At 50.4% G+C, this 21,031-nt stretch overlaps 4 protein-coding genes across 7 annotated transcripts; 1 reads left to right on the forward strand and 3 right to left on the reverse strand.

The window, feature by feature from the left end:
• Positions 1-485: 485 nt before the first annotated feature.
• On the reverse strand, positions 486-1,577 carry LOC116438968 (feather keratin Cos1-2-like). 2 transcript variants are annotated; one of them, XM_032098004.1, is made up of 2 exons: positions 1,469-1,577; positions 486-1,163 (listed from the first exon to the last, which is right to left on the reverse strand). In XM_032098004.1, the coding sequence occupies exon 2, from the start codon at positions 1,140-1,142 to the stop codon at positions 846-848; it is 297 nt and encodes a 98-aa protein (XP_031953895.1). In that variant the 5' UTR covers positions 1,143-1,163; positions 1,469-1,577; the 3' UTR covers positions 486-845. The 2 variants fall into 2 exon arrangements, with proteins under 2 accessions (XP_031953895.1, XP_031953896.1); XM_032098005.1 differs by lacking the exon at positions 1,469-1,577 and adding an exon at positions 1,272-1,385.
• Positions 1,578-6,292: 4,715 nt separating this feature from the next.
• Positions 6,293-7,269, reverse strand: LOC116439001 (feather keratin Cos1-1/Cos1-3/Cos2-1-like). 2 transcript variants are annotated; one of them, XM_032098047.1, is made up of 2 exons: positions 7,231-7,269; positions 6,293-6,923 (listed from the first exon to the last, which is right to left on the reverse strand). In XM_032098047.1, exon 2 carries the CDS (start codon positions 6,900-6,902, stop codon positions 6,594-6,596), a length of 309 nt encoding a protein of 102 aa, XP_031953938.1. In that variant the 5' UTR covers positions 6,903-6,923; positions 7,231-7,269; the 3' UTR covers positions 6,293-6,593. The 2 variants fall into 2 exon arrangements, with proteins under 2 accessions (XP_031953938.1, XP_031953939.1); XM_032098048.1 differs by lacking the exon at positions 7,231-7,269 and adding an exon at positions 7,032-7,218.
• A 4,645-nt stretch (positions 7,270-11,914) lies between these two features.
• LOC116439002 (feather keratin Cos1-2-like) lies at positions 11,915-12,727 on the reverse strand. The gene is made up of 2 exons (XM_032098049.1): positions 12,660-12,727; positions 11,915-12,551 (listed from the first exon to the last, which is right to left on the reverse strand). The coding sequence occupies exon 2, from the start codon at positions 12,528-12,530 to the stop codon at positions 12,222-12,224; it is 309 nt and encodes a 102-aa protein (XP_031953940.1). The 5' UTR covers positions 12,531-12,551; positions 12,660-12,727; the 3' UTR covers positions 11,915-12,221.
• A 2,809-nt stretch (positions 12,728-15,536) lies between these two features.
• LOC116438990 (feather keratin Cos1-2-like) lies at positions 15,537-16,597 on the forward strand. Of its 2 annotated transcripts, none has more exons than XM_032098032.1 (2): positions 15,537-15,645; positions 15,951-16,597. In XM_032098032.1, exon 2 carries the CDS (start codon positions 15,972-15,974, stop codon positions 16,278-16,280), a length of 309 nt encoding a protein of 102 aa, XP_031953923.1. In that variant the 5' UTR covers positions 15,537-15,645; positions 15,951-15,971; the 3' UTR covers positions 16,281-16,597. The 2 variants fall into 2 exon arrangements, with proteins under 2 accessions (XP_031953923.1, XP_031953924.1); XM_032098033.1 differs by lacking the exon at positions 15,537-15,645 and adding an exon at positions 15,689-15,842.
• The last annotated feature ends 4,434 nt before the right edge of the window (positions 16,598-21,031 follow it).

Consider the following 21,031-nt stretch of genomic DNA (forward strand, 5'->3'; position numbering starts at 1 on the left):
TGTGGACTGTTCCCAGATATTTTTGTCTTGCCAGTCCTGCCACCCTTTGGAGTCATCCTCTATTTAAACTGCCTACTCCAGAAAAAGCTCATGAGAGATCTGTTCCCCAGGAGCCGAAGGGGCTGCTGACCTCATCCACTGCCCTCCTGCAGCCATGGGCTCCTCACTGAAAGGCAGCAGTGGTTGGGCAGCTCCCCTTTCACACAGTGTGTTCCAAGGAACAGTGCTTGAGGCTGACCTGGGAAGAGATGTAGCAAGGCTGCATGGACTGGTGGCCATTGGTTTGAGGTAGTCAGGAGCATCTCCTTCACCTCCAAGGGACAGGGCACAAAAGACAACCAAGTTAAGTGAGTCCTACGCTCTCCTTCCTCTGGGAATGAGGAAGGGTCCCTTTTGTGCCCAACCTAATCCTCTCCAAAAACAACCTTTCTCCCTTAGCTCACTGAAGAGTTGTCACAGAATGAAAGAGGACTCAGAGGCCCAGGTTTGGATGCAAAACAACTTTAATGAGTCTAAAGAAGAAAAGGAGGAGTCTCACAGAGGGCACCAGGAGCAGCCTCTAAGATGCAGTGGGGGTGTCCGTCTGTCAGGCCTGCAGAGGGATGGAGGCCAACAGGTCCCACTAGGCTGTCCTAGGGAGACGTGGACAGCAAAGGAGAGAGAGGAAGGTGAAAAACGGAAAAGTAGACAATGGGTATTGCAGGCTGGATGCTTCCTGCCACCCTTTACAGAAGAAGCCAGAGATGAAGAGGTATTTTAAATACAAAGGTCTAAAGCTCTATCTCTTGTATAACACCATGTTCTGAGGTCTTGGAGGTTCTTGATCGAGGACATTGTTAGCAGCTTTAGCAAGGAAGGCACCTGTTCTCACAGGAGCGGCTGGTGATGCAGGAGATGTCAAAGCCGCCAGAGTTGATGGGCACTCCTTCAGAGCTGAGGATGCTGCCAACGGCAGCGGAGGTGGAGGATCCCACCACGGTGTTCTGTGGGAAGGAGCTGAGGATGGGCCCGGGCAGGGTCACCACGACTGCGGAGGGCTGGATGGCCACGGTGGAGCTCTGGCACTGCCTGACACAGCACTCATTGCAGCTGTTGGCCAGCGGGCAGGGGCCGCAGGGCTGGCAGCAAGGGTTGCAGGACATGGCTCGGGGTCACAGGTGCACCTGGCACAGAGGGCAGGGAGAAGCAGAATGTAAGGACGCTTGAGAAGCAGCAGTGCCCCCAAGCACCCTGCAGCCAAGGCACCTCCTGGCCCACACTGCAGTGCCCACCTCAAAGCCCAGGAGCCACCTCAGCCAAGTCCCAGCCTCTCTCTGCACAAGATCTTCTCCCCCCTGCCTTCTCCCAGCAGAAGCAGCTGCCAGCCCTGGGTTCTGACAGCCCCGATCAGCTGAGACCTCCAGCCAGGAAAGAGCTGGTCTGGAAGCAGGAGGAGAAGGAGGAGAAGGATTGGAGGCTTCCCACTCACCTGATTCCTGAGGAGGAGGAGGAGGTGAGAGAAGTGGATGCGAGAGCAGAGACTTGGGCTGCCTTTTATAGCAGTCCTGCACTGCCTCAGGCCCAGTAGCACCTTGGTGGAAGTAATAATTTTGTGACCAGCGCATGTCAAGTGTGCACCATCCCAGCTAATGGCAGGCGCTGTGTCCTGGTTTCCTGCAATTTGGCCTCTTCATTTCCTGTCTAATTCCGTGTGCTTTCCTCTATGAAAGCTTTTGTAAGGGCCAGGATGAGAGGCTCAAGGAATTCTGGGGCAGAAAGAATGCTCGGTGCATTTAGTATGCTCAGATCATGGGAGTGATTGCATTGTTCTCATGCTTCTTGCCCACATGCCCAAGGACTGCCATGTGAGGGGACATGACCCATCATTTTCTCTTGATTTTCCCATCTCTCCGTGATGGTCACTCACTGTTGCACACAGGTCTGCATCTGCTGGGAGGGTTGGAGCCTGTTGCTACTCTGACAGTGCTCATAGAAAAATTGTGTTGGCCTCATTTAGCTCATCCTCTTTCTGTGCACTCTCTGTGGGTCCTCTGCGAATACCAGGAGTTGTCTGGGACCTGATCCTTCTCCAGGATACCGAAGTAATTTTCTGCCACACTTGTCCCTAGTATCTCCTCAGCAGAGTTCCCAGAACTGCCCATCTTTTTTGTCTGTTCTTCTTTCTGTCTTTGCTGACTCTGTGTGAGCACACAGATCGTTGCATTATTCCACGCAGGTGTGTTTGAGTACACGCATGTCATTCTGTGCTTGGGTGACCCTCCTGAGGGCATGTGCAGGTCAGAGCAATGGGACTCTGCCCTGGTGTGTTCATGATCTCAGAGAGAAACACGTTCCCTTTGACATCAGGAATGGCACTTGGTCTGGAATCTACAGCTGAATGGTCATGGCTTCAACCTGGCAGAGCACTGAAATCAGCTTTGGCCTCCTGCACTCTCCATTTCTTGCCTCATGGAAAGGGAGAAAGACCAAGGAAGCCTGCCCACTTCTGCAGGTTGTTATCATTCAGTGGATGCCCTTCTGGTGTAATGTTGCTGGTGACTGGGATGGGACACAGGCTCCTCCTGTCCGGGCCAATGCCAGATGCACTTCTACAGCTCACCGGTACTGACCGACTGAGCAGGGCTGAGACCTCCCAGCAAACGGGTCTTAGACTGAAGGAGCTCATGTTCAGGTGTTGCTCTGCTGTGAGATGTAGGACAGTTGGATCAACCCACATGGCATAGCTGAGTGCTGCTCCCTTCCCTTTAGAGGCCTTGCTGGGAACTTTGGCAGATGGTGCTGCCAGGAGGCTTCAGCCAGGTCCAACTTCTGTTTGCACAGGAGGAGCTCTCAAGCTAAAATTCTAATACTTGGCTCCGAACATCTGTGCCTGTATCTGGCCATGGAGCTCACCAATCTCAATTTGGACTCTGACATATGTGTGACTTCCCAGCTTGACTTGGGACCTTCCTTTCCTCTACGAACACTCCTGGCGACTGCTGGATATTGTTGGAGCTTGAATACTGTCATGAGGCCTCATCCTGACCTTGACTCTCTGACTCACTGACTTGTCTTGCCCACTTGACTCCAGACACGTGTAAGAGAAGCCTGAGGCAAAACATGAGCAGAACATCATAAAGTTTGTGCACACCTGCAGACCTGAGACCTTACCGGGATTTTGGAGAAAGCTGGGGTAGCTCTCCTGTCTGTGGTGTGCAGTGGCTGTGCAGAACAGAGGGCAAAATTGCAACCCTGAACTCCATAAATGCAGACTTTTGTTGCCTCAGGGACCTGCTAGGAAGAATCCTTTGGGAAAGTGCCCTGGGGGGTTCAAAGAGGTCCAGGGAGAATGTGAAATACTGCAGTTAAGATCTCCAGGTAATAACATTATGGAAATGACCATAACTAGCTCCATCTGTTCAACTTGCCAAAGATACAAAGTAGATCTACCAAGGACTTTAGATGGTTGTATTTTTTGGAGCATTTCTTTCCAAATCTTACAGCATAATATCTTTTTTTAAGATAAGATCCAGGCACCCCTGGACTCCTCTCTCTGAGAAGGGGTTTAGAGAGCAAGGGGGTCTTCTCGGCACCTTGTGACTCAGTGGCCAGGCTTCTTTAATAAACTGTCTGAAGCTCCCTCTCCACCCGCGACAGATGGGCTCACATTGGAGCAGGAGAAAATGGGGGGAGGAAGGATGGACAGAAATGTTGTGTTCTTCCTTTTTTGTTGAAATAATTTTTATTCTCAAAGCTTTCCTCTTTTCTTTCCCAGGCACTGACCAGGCACTCCCCATCGTACTTCTCCTTATGTTTCTTGGACTGGACCTCTTTGGTGGCACTCAAGCTCCCATTTCTGTCTCTCCAAATTTCTTTTGCAGTGAGCCTGATGGGAGTCCTTGTTAGGAAGGGGAGGTAATTCTGATCAAGTGTAGCTAAAACTTCTTTACCGCCACAGTGATATGAATGGCCAAATATTCTCCTTGAGAGGCATTTGACAATTCCTTCATGCTTGAGGATGGCTTCAAATACCTGAGCAATAATTACATGAAACCTTAAAGCTCTCTAGTGGTTCTTGCTAGGGATTCTGGGGGCACCAAGAGCTGCTCTGCATGAAGCAGTGTCTCAATATTGTACTCCCGGGGCTGAAGAGGGTGATGTTTCTGGGACAAGCAGACTCCCCACTGCCTGCAATTGTTGAGACTGGGACATCATGCCATGCCCCCTCCTTCTTGAGATGGGTGGGAACATGAGGAGGAGGCTCTGGGCTCCAGCCTCGGTGATTTCTCCTACTATCTCCTACTGCCATACTTGTGGACATCTTCTGTCCAAACCGTCTCCCCCAGCACAGCTCAGCCAAGAGCAGGGGGAGCTGCCTTGTGTGCTTGGGGACCTTTGGACCTCCCAGGGCCTTCTGCAGCACTGGGATCCTCCCATGAACACAGCACAAGCTGGGGTCACCATCTACAGGGCACATTCTGAGGCCAAGGGGAACATTTCTGGGAAGACATGCAGCAAGGGAAGGGCTGATGGTGACTGGCTGTGAAGTAGCCAGAGCTGTTGTTCTCCAGTGATCAGGGCCTGAAGGAGGCCAGCAGGCAGAGAGTCCTGTCTTCTCAATCCTTCAGGAATGAGAAAGGTCCACTTGCTCACCCACTTGTACTGTCCCAGAGCATGTCCTTCTCCTGTGGCATGTTGACAGAGGATCCAGAGAGGAAAGGACCACACAGAGCCAGATGTTGGGATGCAGCAGAGTTTAACGGGCCGAGGAAGAGAAACATGAAGTCTCTGAGAGGTGGTAAGGGTGAAAGGATCACCGTGTGCAGCCAAAGGTCAGTGCAAGTCCCCCTAAAAAGCTGTTGGTGGGTGTCAAGACTGAGAGGAGATGAAAATAACAAAGCAAAAGGTGGAAATGGAGAAAGCAGAGGAAGTGAATGAGACACTTAGCCATATTTCCAGAGAGTCCAGGCAGGCCCTTTCCAAAGGGCTCCTCCTTTGCAGCAGGAGACACACATGCTCAGCCCTTCTGAAAGCCAAGGCCGCAGTCTGCTTAGTTGAGTCTGGAATCATCTTCTGGGCTATTTGTCTGGTCCGTCACCCATGTCTTTAGCAAGGGGGGCACCTCCTGCTGCCACCATAGCACTTGGTGATGTAGGAGAAGTCAAAGTCCCTCTGGTGCCCCTTGGGAAGATGTTGAAGACCACAATGAGGTCTGACCTCAGTCTCATCTTCCCCAGGCTGAATGGGCCAAGCGATCCCAGCCACTCCTCATACGGATCCTCCAGACCCTTCCCCATCCTCATGGCCTCCCTTGGTCACTCTCTAGTAGCTTACCGTCTTTTTTATATTGTGGTTCCCAAATGGAGCCAGGTGGAGGGGCTGCCCCTGGGGGGACATGCACACAGTGAAGAGGAACTGGAGATGATTTGGTTCTGGCAACTGAGACTAGTGCTTGGGCAACAGGTCTCACTAGGAGCAGGTGAAGCCTTCATTTCTGGACACAGCAAGATGTGCCAGCACCCAGTTAGAAGGACAAAGCCAGCTGCTGTCTCTGCCCAGCGGTCTAGGAAGGAGGAGCATATGTGGAAGGCCACATGCATCACAGAATGCTGTGAACCTGAGCTGGTATTTGGAGCCCAGCAATGTCTTTGGGAGTTCATTTTCTGCATCCAGGAGAATGTGGAAACCCAGCGAATGATGGGATTTGGAGCACTGCCTGGGGCTGAAGGCCAAGGACCAAACAGAAATTTTCAAGTACAGCTGAAAACATTCCTAAATGTTGGCATTAGTAGTGAAGCCACAAGTCATTTGCACAGGGAAGATGGACACCTGGAACAAAACATTAGATCCTTTTGGGGGTGTCAGGTTCATGGCAATGGGAACTTCAGTGCACAGATTGAGTTGTTACCAATCCTAACTTATGACTCACCTCAGCCCTGCATGTCTGGGCAGCAGCTGGGCCCTGCCAGGCACTGAGAGATTGTGTGATGTTTGGATCTCATCCACTTTTTCCCAGGTGTGCTGGCCACAGACCCTAGGCCAGGTAATGAAGGAAGGATGGGAAGAGATGAGGCTGTGGGGTGTCCCCAGGTGTTGTTGTTTCCCATCCCCACTCCTGAAACACTTTGGAGCCATAGTTTCCATGATGGCCTTTGGCTGCTGAGTAGCCAGGGATGTTCTTCATCAGCTCCAAGGGAAAAGGACACAAAGTAAAATCCACTGCAGCAAGCCCCACCCATTGCTTTCTCTACCTTTTTTCTTGAGCAGACTGGAAGAGTTGCCAGAGAAAAATAGATGACTCAGAGGCCAAGGCTTAAATGCAGTGCAACTTTAATAAGTCTAAAGAAGAAAAGGAGATGGCGCACAGAGAGCACCAGGAGCAGCCACTAAGATGGAGCTCCCATGTGGTGTTCTTTGGACTGCCCTGCAGAGGGAGGAAGGGTGAGAGGTCCACATGAGACTGGTCTGGGGAGACACAAAGAGCAAAGAGAGAAGAATAGGAAAAGCAAGCAATGGTTCAAAGCTGTAAATACAATGTCCAGAAGCTTTATCTCTGCCCAGAACCAGGTTCTGGCATCTTGGATGCTCTTGCCAAAGACATTCCCAGAGCAGATTTAGCAGGGACGACATCTGTTGCCACCATAGCAGTTGGTGATGCAGGAGATGTCAAAGCCCCCGGAGCTGATGGGCACTCCACCGGAGCTGAGGATGCTGCCAACAGCAGCGGAGGTGGAGGATCCCACGGCGGTGTTCTGTGGGAAGGAGCTGAGGATGGGCCCGGGCAGGGTCACCACCACTGGGGAGGGTTCAATGACGACGGTGGAGCTCTGGCACTGCCTGACACAGCACTCATTGCAGCTGTTGGCCAGCGGGCAGGGGCCGCAGGGCTGGCAGCAAGGGTTGCAGGGCTGGCAGCAGGACATGGCTCGGGGTCACAGGTGCACCTGGCACAGAGGGCAGGGAGAAGCAGAATGTTAGGACGCTTGAGAAGCAGCAGTGCCCCCAAGCACCCTGCAGCCAAGGCACCTCCTGGCCCACACTGCAGTGCCCACCTCAAAGCCCAGGAGCCACCTCAGCCAAGTCCCAGCCTCTCTCTGCACAAGATCTTCTCCCCCCTGCCTTCTCCCAGCAGAAGCAGCTGCCAGCCCTGGGCTCTGACAGCCCCGATCAGCTGAGACCTCCAGCCAGGAAAGAGCTGGTCTGGAAGCAGGAGGAGAGAAGGAGGAGAAGGATTGGAGGCTTCCCACTCACCTGATTCCTGAGGAGGAGGAGGAGGAGGAGAAGTGGATGTGAGAGCAGAGACTTGGGCTGCCTTTTATAGCAGTCCTGCACTGCCTCAGGCCCAGTAGCACCTTGGTGGAAGTAATAATTTTGTGACCAGCTCATGGCAAGTGTGCACCATCCCAGCTAATGGCAGGGGCTGTGAATTGGCTTCCTGCACTGTGGCCTCTTCATTTCCTGGTAATTTTGCATTCCTTCCTATATGAAGGGTTCCTTCTGTAAGTGCCGGGAAGACAAGCACAAGGATTTCCGTGGCAGAAAGACGTCAGCACAGGCAGAAGGCTCTGATCAAGTGCCAGCGGCATCTCTTGTGGGCAGGTGATGTTTACTTGGGTCATTTCTGATTGGGTTGTTTGTGGCAAAGTTGTCAGGAAATGGGCACTGCTCTGTTGCTTCTTGCTCACATGCCTAAGAAATGCCACGTGAGGGGACATGACAGAGCTTTTGATGTTCTTTCCTTCTTCCACTCTGCTCCTTCTTACCACCTGCTGTCTGTGTCTCCCCAGGCCAGTCTAGTTGGGATGTGTTACCCTCTGTCCCTTGGCAGGGGAGCAGATGGACACCCTGCTGGAGCTCCACTGCATGTTAGGGGCTGCCCCTGATGCCCTCTGTGAGCCACCTCCTTTTCTTCCTTCGACTCATTAAAGTTGTTCATCCAAACCTGAGCCTCCAAGTCATCCTTTGTTCTCTGGCAATGCTTCCAGTCTGCTCAGGGAAAAAGGTGGAGAACCTGTGTGTGGGAGTCCCTGTAGTGGATTTTACTTTGTGTCCTTTCTCTTGGAGCTGATGAAGACATCCCTGGCTACTCCAATGGCCATCAGGGAGATCCTGGATGCAAAGAGTGGCAGCAGTGAATGTGGGAAACAATCTTCACTGTGAGAGGAACAGCCCACAACCTCATCCGTTCCTTCTCCTCCTCTCCATTACCCACTCCATGAGCAGCACACATGGTCAAAGACATGACACCCTTTATGACACCTGTACTTCCTACAGTCCTCCAGCACCTGGCAGGGCCCAGCTGCTGTCCCGACATGCAGGGCTGAGGTGATTCACAAGTTAGGATAACATCTGCCACAATCAGGCTGCGCAGAGAAAAGCAATGTGTAGTATTTGTCAATTGCTCCTCTAAGTGTTAACATCTAACACAGCTACAACCTCCCTTAAAATGCAATAGCACCAAACAAATTTCTTACGCCTGGGACAACACTAAGTTACCTATAGGATGGGTTTTGCTGTGTGGCTGACCGGCCTACTCGTGTTCTGGCCAGTATTTTTCAAGTGCCCTGTGTGATTGGTAGGTTAACTCCTCTACTATTTCACCAAGAGGATGTGAAGCACAAAAGAGAAAACTGCTCAGCTTATCAGTCGACAGAGGATTGTGATCCTCTAGTTACCCTATCTAGTGAGAGTGACCTGGTTGCTGCTGCCCTTTGAACACCTGGAGTTGGGGTAGCTGTGAACTATCACACCATAAAGAGAACCACGTGTGCTTTAGTTAAAGATATAAATTACACTTCACAAGCATTAACAGGTCTGAGGACAGAAATGACACAAGTCAGAGAAGCTGCCCTTGAAAATCGAGCAGCAATTGACTACTTCTTGTTGAGACATAATCACGGATGTGAAGAATTTAAAGGGATGTATTCAGTCTTTCCAGTAACTCCTGACTAATGGAAAGAAATAACTAAAGAAACCAGCCACAAGTGCTACAGAGAGAGAGGGACTAGATTTCTCTTGGCTGCTTTTGTGGCCCGATACTCCTCAGCTTAGGATGGTTAAAACAATCTGTTGTACTTATTGTAATGTGATGCAGTACTCATGACCTTAATCACTTGTTTAATTCAGTGCTTACTGTTGTGCAGACTCAGTTAATAGAATAACTGGATATGACACTTTAAAGAAATTATATTAAAGTCTCAAAGGGGGCATTTGTTACTAAACAAGTTGTATTTCTTCAAGAAGTCTTTGCAGCAGTGGGGGAAGATGACTTTAGCACATATTGTATGATCCCTATATTCATGGTTAATGCTTTGTAGCAGACAGTGCTTAGTACAAATACCAGAGATTAACGTGACCTTTTGTTAACTCTCTACATCTATGACTGATAAGTCTTGTGTCAGCTAATGCTTCCTTATTTACTTATATTAGTGATTAATATGTACTAGCCAATGTCTTAGTTTTGAGACGTCCTGGTTTGAAAGACAGGTGCCTGCCAAGGAAGGCGGAAACCTTCCTTGGAATGGAGAATATGACCCCTGTCACTCGGAATTATTATAACTTTGAAATTAAGGGGCTTTCGGGCAAAGATTTGGGAAAAGGAATAACAGTTCTTTACTAGTATGTGTATGTATAACAAGGCAAACACAGAACAACAAAGAAGAACAGAAAACCCAATAAGCAGTCTCTTCCCGCTCTTTAAGCACATTCCCCTCGGTGCAGTTCCGCTCACGGCCGGCAGGGGCGCTGGTGGCTCCCAGCCGGGCAGGGCAGGTGCGGTGATTCCCTGCGCCTGCAGGGGGCGCTGTGGCGCCAGCTTGGCCTTGTCTCTCTCACGTGGCAATGGCGGGTGGGCTGGATGGCAAAAATGGCTGCAGCAGGAACCTCGGAGCAGCAGCCAGAATGGCAGGGCGGGCTCACCCAGGGCAGCAAGCAAGAGGCAGCAGAAACATGGCAGTGGCAGCCCGGCTCCCAAACACGGCCGGGAGAGGCTCCCCTGGAGGGGGAAAGGGCCAGGGTTACCCCTGAGGCAGCTGAGCAGATGGTGAAAGGTTTCCCCCCTAGTGAGCTAGGATGTTAATAAGGCTCCAGTGCAGCAGCAGCTGCCACAAGCAGAGCATCACTCACGGTAGGATAAGTAAGCAGGAGACAGAGCCTTGCAGGGGTGGCGAATTCCCCCACAGCGACCACAGCCTGCTTTCCTCTGAATGCTGGGAGAGCAAGAGCGTTAGGAGCTGTGCCCAGCCCCCTTTTTCCCAGCCCAAATCTTGAGTTATCTCTGCCTCTCCAAGAGAAACCCCCCAGCTAAGAGAGTAGCCAGCCACACCCTTCCCATGGTAATTTTTTTGTCCCTCTTAAGGATCAGTCCTTACTGTTTCTTAGTGACAGATGGGACAAAATTCCATGAAAGAAAGAAGCAAAAGGGAAAATCCTAAACCTCAACATGAGAACAAGGATTGTGTGTCAGAATGAAAAATGATAAGAGAAGTACCTTATGACCTGACCACATATTTAAGATACTCTCATGGAGAAAAGATTAATCGGAAGATCTGGAACCATATCCAAACAAGTCTATGGAAATAAATAACATATATGCATGATGAATATGTATTCATTTTCAGCATACAACCTGGTCTATTGGGTTACTGAGCATGCTTTGAGGAGACATCCCCATGCATCCAGCTCTGCTAATAAAGTAATGTCAGCTTTCTGACCCAGGAAATTGGCTGGAGATTTTATTTCCAGGTTTTTGGTGACAATGGGGCTTTGAGCAGCCTGGTCTAGTGGAAGATGTCCTTGCCCACAGCAGCTGGATGGGACAAGATTGTCTAACCTAAACCATTCGATGACTCTATGATCTGTGGGCTGTCTATGGCAGACCCTGTCTTCACCAGGGTCCATCTTCCTTTGTCTGTCTTGCAGTCCCCCTTGGGCACGGGTTTGGTCAAACGCTTCAGTCAGGAAGACACTGATGGACAGATTACATCTACCCGTACATGGGAGAAATGTGAATTAACAGTGAAGCAGTAAGTCATCTGCACATACTCAAGCAAAAGTCATTTACCACTGCATATGCTGAGTATGGCTGATACCAATCCTAACTTTTGAAATACCTCAGTGCTGCATCTTATGAGAGAGCTGGGCACTGCATGAGCTGAGGGACTCTATGAGATGTGTGTGGACCCTAGACCGGGTAATGGAGGGGAGGAGAAGGTAGAGATGAGGCTGTGGGCTGTTGCCACACATTGCTGTTTCCCAGCTGTTGGGAGGAAAAGGTTAAAACTGGAAGATTTGGAGAGGAGGATGATAGATTTGCACAAAGTGACCTTGTAGCTGGGGAGGCTGAGAATATCCACGCGAGAAACTTCACATATTTACTGCTGATTACCCTCTGTCGCTTGAGGGATAATAGAAAAGCTATCAGAACCTTAAGAGGCATCTCTCACAGACAGTCTTGAGCCTCCTGCTGAGAGACAGAGAGATCAAAAAGCTCAGAGGTCACAAAAGCACAGCATTGCGATGAACTGCGCGTGCATGAGGCCTCTTGAGATATTGGGACAGGCAGTGACCTGCCAGGATTGGACTGAGCCTAACGGTGCCACTGTTGCCATTTTATGTGTCTCTGTAGCCTGGTGATGCCTTGGGACCTTTCAGTTAATGAGGTAATGAAATAAATCAAGTCTTTGCATTTCAGCTGCGGTTTGGTGACTTGTACATATCAATTCACACACCAACCCACTCCTGCTACCCTCTGGAGCCTCGGTGTTCCTGATGGCCATTGGCTGTGCAGTATCCAGGTACGTTTTCCCCAGCTCCAAGGGAAAAGGGCACAAAATAAAATTCACTGCAGGGACTCCCACCTTCTGCTTCTCTACCTTTTACCCTGAGCAGACAGGAAGAGTTGCTGTGGAAAGAAAGAGAACTTGGAGGACAAGGCTTGGATGCAAAATAACTTTATTGAGTCAAAAGAAGAAAAGGAGATGGCTCACAGAGAGCACCAGGAGCAGCCACTAAGATGCAATGGAGCTCCTGCAGAGTGTGCATCTGCCCACCCTGCAGAGGAAGGGAGTGCAACACGTCCCCACTAGGCTGGTCTGGGGAGACAGACAGCAAGAGAGGAGAAAGAAAAGTAGAAGGGAATAATGGCTTGACGTTGTAAATGCAATGTCCCAAAGCTCTATCTCCCTCCCAGAACCAGGTTCTGGCATCTTGGAGAATCATGCCCAAGGACGTTGCCAGCAGATTTAGCAGGGGCGACATCTGCTGCCACCATAGCAGTTGGTGATGCAGGAGATGTCAAAGCCCCCGGAGCTGATGGGCACTCCGCCAGAGCTGAGGATGCTGCCAACGGCAGCGGAGGTGGAGGATCCCACCACGGTGTTCTGTGGGAAGGAGCTGAGGATGGGCCCGGGCAGGGTCACCACCACTGGGGAGGGCTGGATGGCCACGGTGGAGCTCTGGCACTGCCTGACACAGCACTCATTGCAGCTGTTGGCCAGCGGGCAGGGGCCGCAGGGCTGGCAGCAAGGGTTGCAGGGCTGGCAGCAGGACATGGCTCGGGGTCACAGGTGCACCTGGCACAGAGGGCAGGGAGAAGCAGAATGTAAGGACGCTTGAGAAGCAGCAGTGCCCCCAAGCACCCTGCAGCCAAGGCACCTCCTGGCCCACACTGCAGTGCCCACCTCAAAGCCCAGGAGCCACCTCAGCCAAGTCCCAGCCTCTCTCTGCACAAGATCTTCTCCCCCCTGCCCTCTCCCAGCAGAAGCAGCTGCCAGCCCTGGGCTCTGACAGCCTCGATCAGCTGAGACCTCCAGCCAGGAAAGAGCTGGTCTGGAAGCAGGAAGAGAAGGAGGAGAAGGATTGGAGGCTTCCCACTCACCTGATCCCTGAGGAGGAGGTGAGAGAAGTGGATGCGAGAGCAGAGACTTGGGCTGCCTTTTATAGCAGTCCTGCACTGCCTCAGGCCCAGTAGCACCTTGGTGGAAGTGATAATTTTGTGACAGCTCATGGCAAATGTGCCCCATCCCAGCTAATGGCAGGGGCTGTGTCCATATTTCCTGCACTCCCTCCTTTTCATTTCCTGCACATGTCACGTGCTTTTCTACATGAATTCTTCTGTAAGTGCTGAGATAAGAGGCCGAAGAATTTCCGGGACATAAAAATATCAGCACAGACGGAATGCTTATATCATGGTCTGGTGGCATTCCATGCAGGCACATAATGTAAAGCTGTGTAATTTCTATGGGTTTGTTTATGGCAAAGCTCTAGTGGCAAAGTAGTTTTCACATCTTGGCATCCATGCCAACCTATAGGAAGGGCTCATCCTGGAACAGAGAAAAATGTGAGGAGGCAGAAATGTACAGTTGTGTACTGACCAAAACTCCCCCCATTCCACACCCTGCAGTGCAGTGTAGGGCTGAAGGAAATAGCAGATTCATGAATGAAGGAGGGAAGTGGAATTTTTAAGAGAGAGGTGTGTTTGAACTGAGTCATAGAACCAAAGAATCATAGAATTTTTAAGGGTGGGAAGGACCTTAAAGATCATCTAGTCCTAACCCCCCCTTGCCATGGGCAAGGACAATGAAGTTAATTTAAGGGTTGTTTTGGGGGAAAGGAGGTGGTGTTTTTCTTCTTTTTTGCTGTTTCTCAACATCCTGCTCAAGTTTTTCCTTGTCAGTATCTTAAAACAAATGTCCCCCACCTCAGCTCTTTTTTTCTTTTCCCAACCATCTATCCTTCACTGACCCTCTCTCATGGCTAATCCACTCTGTATGTTTCCCAGACAGGTCTTTCAGAAGATCTCAACTGTCTTTGTAGTCCCAAATTTCTGAGGTTCAAGCACTAAAGACTGTTCTCAATGAGCTCCAGGCTTCAGGAGAGGTGGGAGAGAGGGGTAGAAGCGAAGTACAGTTCTCCTGTGTTGTCATCCAGGCAGGAGACCCTTCGGTGCAAGGCTGAGCTCTGCAGGAAGGGCCTCAGTTCTCCCCTGGCATCCCAATTTCCCTCATGCACCCAGAGATTGGAAAAAGATTCTCTTCCTGTGAGGGGCTGGGGTTATTGCCTCAGGGGAAAGGAAATGGTGGTGAGAGAGCTTCTGCCATGGAACTGTCCCAGGATGGGATTGCATTTGCAGTGACGTGCAAAGGGAGAGCAAGGGCTGTTCTGACTGGTGCTCTCTCCTGTACCATGGCAGGAACTGGCAGTGGCTTGTCTGTGTCATCTTGCCGGCCCATGTGAATAACCTTTCCTCTCCCAGAGGTGCTCTGTGTGATGAGAGTTGGGAATGTGCCATCTGCAAGATGCCTCAGCACTGCAAATGTGTGCAATGAACATCTGGGGCTGCACTGAGCACTGCAAGGCTGTGATGGAAGAGCAGTGACTGTCTTCTCTGAGGGGAAGAGGTATTTCCCTCTCAGAAAAAAAGGAGAAAAAGTTGTGGGTTGAGGTAAAGGCAGAGGGATTACTTATCAATCACCAGCACAGAAAAAACAAGGCTTGACTTGGGGAACATTCATTTTGCACTTTACAAACAAAACAGAGCAAGATTGTGCAAAAAACCACTAAAATAACTTCATCTCCAACTCTTTTTCACAGATGCAACTGCTCTTCCTCATCTCTGGTTCTCTTCTATTTTCTCCATGTTTAAGCAGCACAGTGGGGTGTAGAATGAGAACCTGCAGTCCGTACAAAACAGTTATTTTTTTGGGCAAAGATCGAGTTTAACAGACCTGATCATAAAAAAGCATCAGGATCTTGGTAGTTTGCCTAAAAAATTACACCTTCTTATCTTTCCAGACACAGTTGTTAGGCATGCAGACTCAATTTTTTGGGGGGTATGGAGGTCCTGGTGCTTGAACACAAAAGGACTTTAACTCAAAGATGTTTGACTTCCCCTGTACCACACAGAGAGTCTGTTCTACATCTCACAACAGAGCACAACCCAGGCCCCAGTCCCTTCGGTCCAACACCCATTTGCTGTGAGATGCAGCCACTTCCTCACTCAGCACCAGGTGGATGAGCTGTACAAGTGCATCTGGCATTGGTCTGCAGAGGAGGAATCTGTGTCCCATCCCAGTCACCAGCAACACTCCAGCAAAAGAGAATCAATTCAGGGACTTCAATTCAGCGGTCTGCCTGGAACCACTCTGAGAAAAATCTGTGCATTCACATAAGGACAGGAAAAATTCAGCAGCTGGGGCCTGTGCTGACACAGCATGTCCCCTCACATGGCAGTCCTTGGGCAAGAAGCACAAGAGTGGTGCCCATTTCCTGGCAACTTTGCCACAAAGAAACCCACAGGAATGACAAAGGTTCGCATCACGTGCCTGCATGGAATGCCACCAGCCCTTGATCTGAGTGTTCTGCCTGTGCTGATGTGTTTACATCCCGGAAATACTTGGGCTTGTCCTCCTGGTACTTACAAAAAACCCTCAAGCAGGAAAGAATATGGCACGTGCCAGGAAATGAAAAGGCAGTAATGCAGGAAACAAGGACACAGCCCCTGCCATTAGCTGGGATGGGGCACACTTGCCATGAGCTGGTCACAAAATTATTACTTCCACCAAGGTGCTACTGGGCCTGAGGCAGTGCAGGACTGCTATAAAAGGCAGCCCAAGTCTCTGCTCTCGCATCCACTTCTCTCACCTCCTCCTCCTCCTCAGGAATCAGGTGAGTGGGAAGCCTCCAATCCTTCTCCTCCTTCTCTTCCTGCTTCCAGACCAGCTCTTTCCTGGCTGGAGGTCTCAGCTGATCGGGGCTGTCAGAGCCCAGGGCTGGCAGCTGCTTCTGCTGGGAGAAGGCAGGGGGGAGAAGATCTTGTGCAGAGAGAGGCTGGGACTTGGCTGAGGTGGCTCCTGGGCTTTGAGGTGGGCACTGCAGTGTGGGCCAGGAGGTGCCTTGGCTGCAGGGTGCTTGGGGGCACTGCTGCTTCTCAAGCGTCCTTACATTCTGCTTCTCCCTGCCCTCTGTGCCAGGTGCACCTGTGACCCCGAGCCATGTCCTGCTGCCAGCCCTGCAACCCTTGCTGCCAGCCCTGCGGCCCCTGCCCGCTGGCCAACAGCTGCAATGAGTGCTGTGTCCAGCAGTGCCAGAGCTCCACCGTGGCCATCCAGCCCTCCCCAGTGGTGGTGACCCTGCCCGGGCCCATCCTCAGCTCCTTCCCACAGAACACCGTGGTGGGATCCTCCACCTCCGCTGCTGTTGGCAGCATCCTCAGCTCTGGTGGAGTGCCCATCGGCTCCGGGGGCTTTGACATCTCCTGCATCACCAGCGGCTATGGCGGCAGATGCTGTCCCCCCTGCTAAATCTGCTGGCAACCTCCTTGGGCAAGAACCTCCATGATGTCTGAACCTGGTTCCGGGTAGAGATAGAGCTTTGGGACATTGTATTTAGAGCTGCAGGCTACTTTTTCCTTTTTTTACTCTCTTCCCTCTCTCTCTTTATTTGCTGTCTGTGCCTTCCCAGACCAGTCTAGTGGGGACATGTTGCCCTCCGTCCCTCTTTCAGGCAGGCAGGTGGACACTCTGCAGGAGCTCCATTGCATCTTAGTGGCTCCTCCACGTGCCCTCTGTGAGCCATCTCCTTTTCTTCTTTTGACTCAATAAAGTTATTTTGCATCCAAGCCTTGGCTTCCACGTCTTCCTTTTGGCATCTCTTCCAGTCTGCTCAGGGAAAAAGGTGGAGGGACAGAGCATGGGACTCCCTCTAGTGGATTTTATTTTGTGCCTTTTTCTTTGGAGCTGATGAAGAACATCCCTGGCTACTCCACAGCCACTGGCAAACAGGAAAAGATGGCTCCAAAGAGTTGCAGGAATGAGAAAGGGAAACAACAATGTCTGAGAACAGTCCGCAGCCTCATCTCCTCCTTCTCCTCCCTTCACTACCCGGTCTAGTGTCCATGAGCAGCACATGTGGTCAAAGGCAGATGAGATAGGTAGCTCATAGAATCCTTCAGCACCTGGCAGGACTCAGCTGCTGTCCAGACATGCAGGGCTGAGGTGATGCAGAAGCTGGGATCAGCATCTGCCAGTCAAGTTGAGCAGACCATGGGGTCACACCGTTGAGGTGAAGGAAACACTCAAGATTCTTTAATGCTCATGGTTAAAAGCAATGGCAGAAGTCAGAAGGTTCATGAACAATCAGAAAGTTTTATTAGTAAATTACTCACTTGGTATGGAAATTGGTATGTTATAGTAGTCCCAGACCTACTATATAAGCACATGGCAGTGCGTTTTGGATTAAGGGGCTTGGTGAAAGGGAGGAGAGAAATTAAAGTGGGAAACATGAATTAATGAGGGAGAGAGAGAGAGAAAGAAAGAGAGGGGAAAAGAGAGGGAAAGAGAGATAAAAAGAGATCACCAGCCCTGGTTCCAGCTTCCACCCAGCTGATACTGATGCCTTTCTGTGCTGGGTCCTAAAGTCCTGGTCACAGTCTTAGATTGTTGCTTTGGCCCCTCTGTAATTTGCCGGCAAAGAGAGGGGCAAAGCAAGATGTGTTCCAACCCAAGACTGAGAGTTTCAAGGTCTTTAGGGTCCCTTCGTGGTCGCCAGCAACTGATGCCTTTTCCTGGTCTTAAAAATCAAGAGTCATACACGGTTAGAAGGGGAAAAGGGATTTTTCCTTGGTGTTTATTTTAAGGATGCTTAGGTGCACACATCCAGGTCATATGCATTGAGATGCACCCCACCCCAGAGTGTGTGTCTCTCTCCCACCCCAACATTGGGTATAACATTATAGGCTTTACTAATTAGCAGATCTATCAAAGATTCCCCAATGAAAGGTTCAAGTGAGCCCCCCCTCCCCAAGGAGCCTTCTCCTGGATGGTTCTATCTTGGTTTACAGAATGTGTTCTGGAGCGGACCTTGGGGTCTGGGGCACACTGATCCCTAGCTACAAAGCTTCTAAAATGTTTAGTCTCTCAGCTTGACAAACAAGTCCAAGAATGTAGGCAAAAAGCGCTAAGAATACGGAAGTTGTAAAAAGGTATAACGGCGTTGTAAGAGACGGTCCGAAGATCCCTCATCTGCCTCACGATCATCGCCAAGGACAGAGACTGAACACAGGAGTCCTGGCCTGGCTGAGGTGGGACGTCTGCCAAGTGTTGCCTACGGGTGTGCCCACTGGGAACTGGTACGCATTCCTGAGGAAAATTAGTGCAGGTCACAATGGACTGCGCCGTTCTTGCTGCCCAGGCGGGAAGGACTGCGCGGAAAGGAACGACCTGTCCTGTACACCTCTCCTGTACACCTGTCCTATACGTCTGTCCTGTACCTATTTCCCAAAGCAATGGACCCCATAACAATGGCTGTAGATTTCCCAACCTCTTGGCCAGTTGCCCCTCGCTTCTGAAAAGGACTATAAAGGGACCTTCTGAAATAACCGAGCCCGAGATCTCCCCACAGAAAGACGACAAATCTATTGGCAGAAGACCACGAGGGCTTCGTCTCATCCGTTGGTAGCTATTGCCCCTCTTTTTCCCCCTCTCTACTTTGTTTTTCTCTCTCTCTCTCTCTCTTACTCTCTTCTATTGCATTACTGTGTTGTGGGCACTTAATAAAGGTGCCCTGTTTTGACTAAAACCTAAATCTCTTGTGTCCTTTTACACTCTGAGATCGACAAACGAACCATCACAACCCCCGCTTGCATTAGCGGATCGTGACAGGGGTATAAAAGAAAAGGCAAAAATCTTCATGGCATCAATATGATGTCAATTCCAGTTTCAATGTTGATCCAGTGGGTGAGATCTCAGTCCTGGTTTCAGTGTTGAACCAGCTGCTGGGGTGTTTCTCTTTCTTCCTCCCTCCCTCCCTCCCTCCCTCCCTTCCTTCCTCCCTTCCTTCCTTCCTCCCTTCCTTCCTTCCTTCCTGCCTTCCTGCCTTCCTGCCTTCCTGCTTTCCTTCCTGCCTGCCTTCCTGCCTGCCTTCCTGCCTGCCTTCCTTCCTGCCTGCCTTCCTGCCTGCCTTCCTGCCTGCCTTCCTTCCTGCCTGCCTTCCTGCCTGCCTGCCTTCCTGCCTTCCTTTCTGCCTTCCATTCCTGCCTTCCTTCCTGCCTCCCTTCCCCTCTCTCTTCCTTTTTCAGTCTGTGTCTCCCCAGGCCAGTCTACTGGAGACCTGTTGACCTCCCTCCCTCTGCAGGGCAGGCAGATGCACACCCTGCAGGAACTCCACTGCAGTGGCTGCCCCTGGTGCTCTCCGTGAGTGAATTTCTTTTCTTCTTTAGACTCAATAAAGTTGCTTTGCATCCAAGCCTGGGGCTCTGAGTCCTCCTTCATTCTCTGACAACACTTCCAGTCTGCTCAGGAAAAAAGGTGGAGGAAACAGAGGATGAGAATCCATGCAGTGGATTTTTTTTTTTACTTCTCATGGAGAAATTCTTCCACAGCTCTCAGTTCTGCACTGTTTTTTAACAGGAGCCATGGAAACCTAGTATGGCCCCTCTGTAGGCACAGCACCAGTTCACTCCAGCCAGCCATCACCCTTCACCTTCCTACCCAGAAAAATTAGAGGGCAGGGAAATCACCAGCTCTATGAAGGTTAACAAAGACAAGTTCTGTATTCTGCACCTGCGATGGGGCACCCCTGGATGTACAGACAGACTTGGGAATGAGATGCTGGAGAACAGCACTGCAGAAAGGGATCTGGGGGTCCTGGTCAATGACAAGTTGGATATCAACAGCGTAACTTGGAAGCCAGGAAGGCCAATGGTGTCCTGGGGTGCATCAGGGACAGCATTTCCATCTCTCCTTTCCAGTAAATGCCAAAAAATATTCAGCTTGGAGCACTCCTTTACTGTCTAGTGGTCTCTGCTAGTGCAGTGAGCAGGAGCTGCAAAGTTTCAATTCAGCACAACAGCTCTCAGGATCACATGTTCAGGCTGCAGCAGGAGGGATGGGAAGTCCAGGAGACACAGGGGGAAGGGATAAAACTTTTCTGTCTACCTCTGAAATCAGTCAGTTTGAATATGGCCTTGCACCTGCTCAGGAAATTCTCACGAGTAGCCAGATGGGGTAAAACTGATTCCAGGGCATGGAGGGAGCAGGAGTGAGGGAACTGGCTTAGGGACTGGGTTCAGATGTACATAGTGGTCTTTCCAGGAATAAGTTTCTGGGGAAAGGAAGGCTGCAGGTTGCCTGGAAACACTGATAGCAAACAGCTGAACTTGGCAGGAGTCAGAGCAGGCAGCTGCAGCTTCTGCAGATGAAAGGCTGCATCTGGGAAAGGCCAAACCATTTTGCCAGAAAGCTTGCTTTTAATGAAAATCCTTCAAGCGCAGAGACAGTGGGTGGTTTCCCGGTGTGGTGATGCCAGGTGACGCTGGAGTTCCCCTCTGCTCCCTGAGGCCATGAGGCCCTGAAGTCAAGGCCAAATGTTTGAATGCCTGATAAGAACAGTAGAGCAGAACAGCATTTTACTCTTACCAAATTAACGGAACAATGTAGCCTTGGAGAATTAGATACGGCTGACCAAACTGAAGTCATGTGGAACAATGGTATTGTGCATTACTCAAAAGCTGAGGTCAAGGAACAGCCCCCTAAAAATTTTGGGACACCAGACCTTGATGGCCACTGAAGAAGACTCCAAAAGACCAAATAAGGACTAGCTATAAGGGGTGTGACTATGTAAAATAAAGTAATGCATATATATCAAGTAAGCAGGGACAGCAAATGAATATGTAATCAGTGTGTATGATAAAAATTCTGTTTACCCTACGTTTGGTGCACTTGATTAGAGGAAGGATCCTCTGAGTGCCCAGTGCTGCAATAAAGAATGCCTGCTTTCTAATACTCGAAATTGTGTTAGAAGGTTTATATCTGAATGATTTTGGTATCATGGCCATACTGCATCTTTAACTGCTGCTGTGCACCTGCTAACTCAAATTCAGAGAGCCTCCCATTCATGGATGGCACCTGGGGGTGTAAAAGAAATGGTTTTTTATTCCATGCTGGGAACATGACATGGCAATTCACACTTGCCTGGGAGTGAAGACAATACACCTTTATCAGACTCCCAAAGTCTGATATTGCCCAATGATGGCACAGGGTGTGCTTGCTGAACT

Source organism: Corvus moneduloides, unplaced genomic scaffold (assembly GCF_009650955.1).
Source record: "Corvus moneduloides isolate bCorMon1 unplaced genomic scaffold, bCorMon1.pri scaffold_63_arrow_ctg1, whole genome shotgun sequence".
In the NCBI taxonomy this organism is placed as follows: domain Eukaryota; kingdom Metazoa; phylum Chordata; class Aves; order Passeriformes; family Corvidae; genus Corvus; species Corvus moneduloides.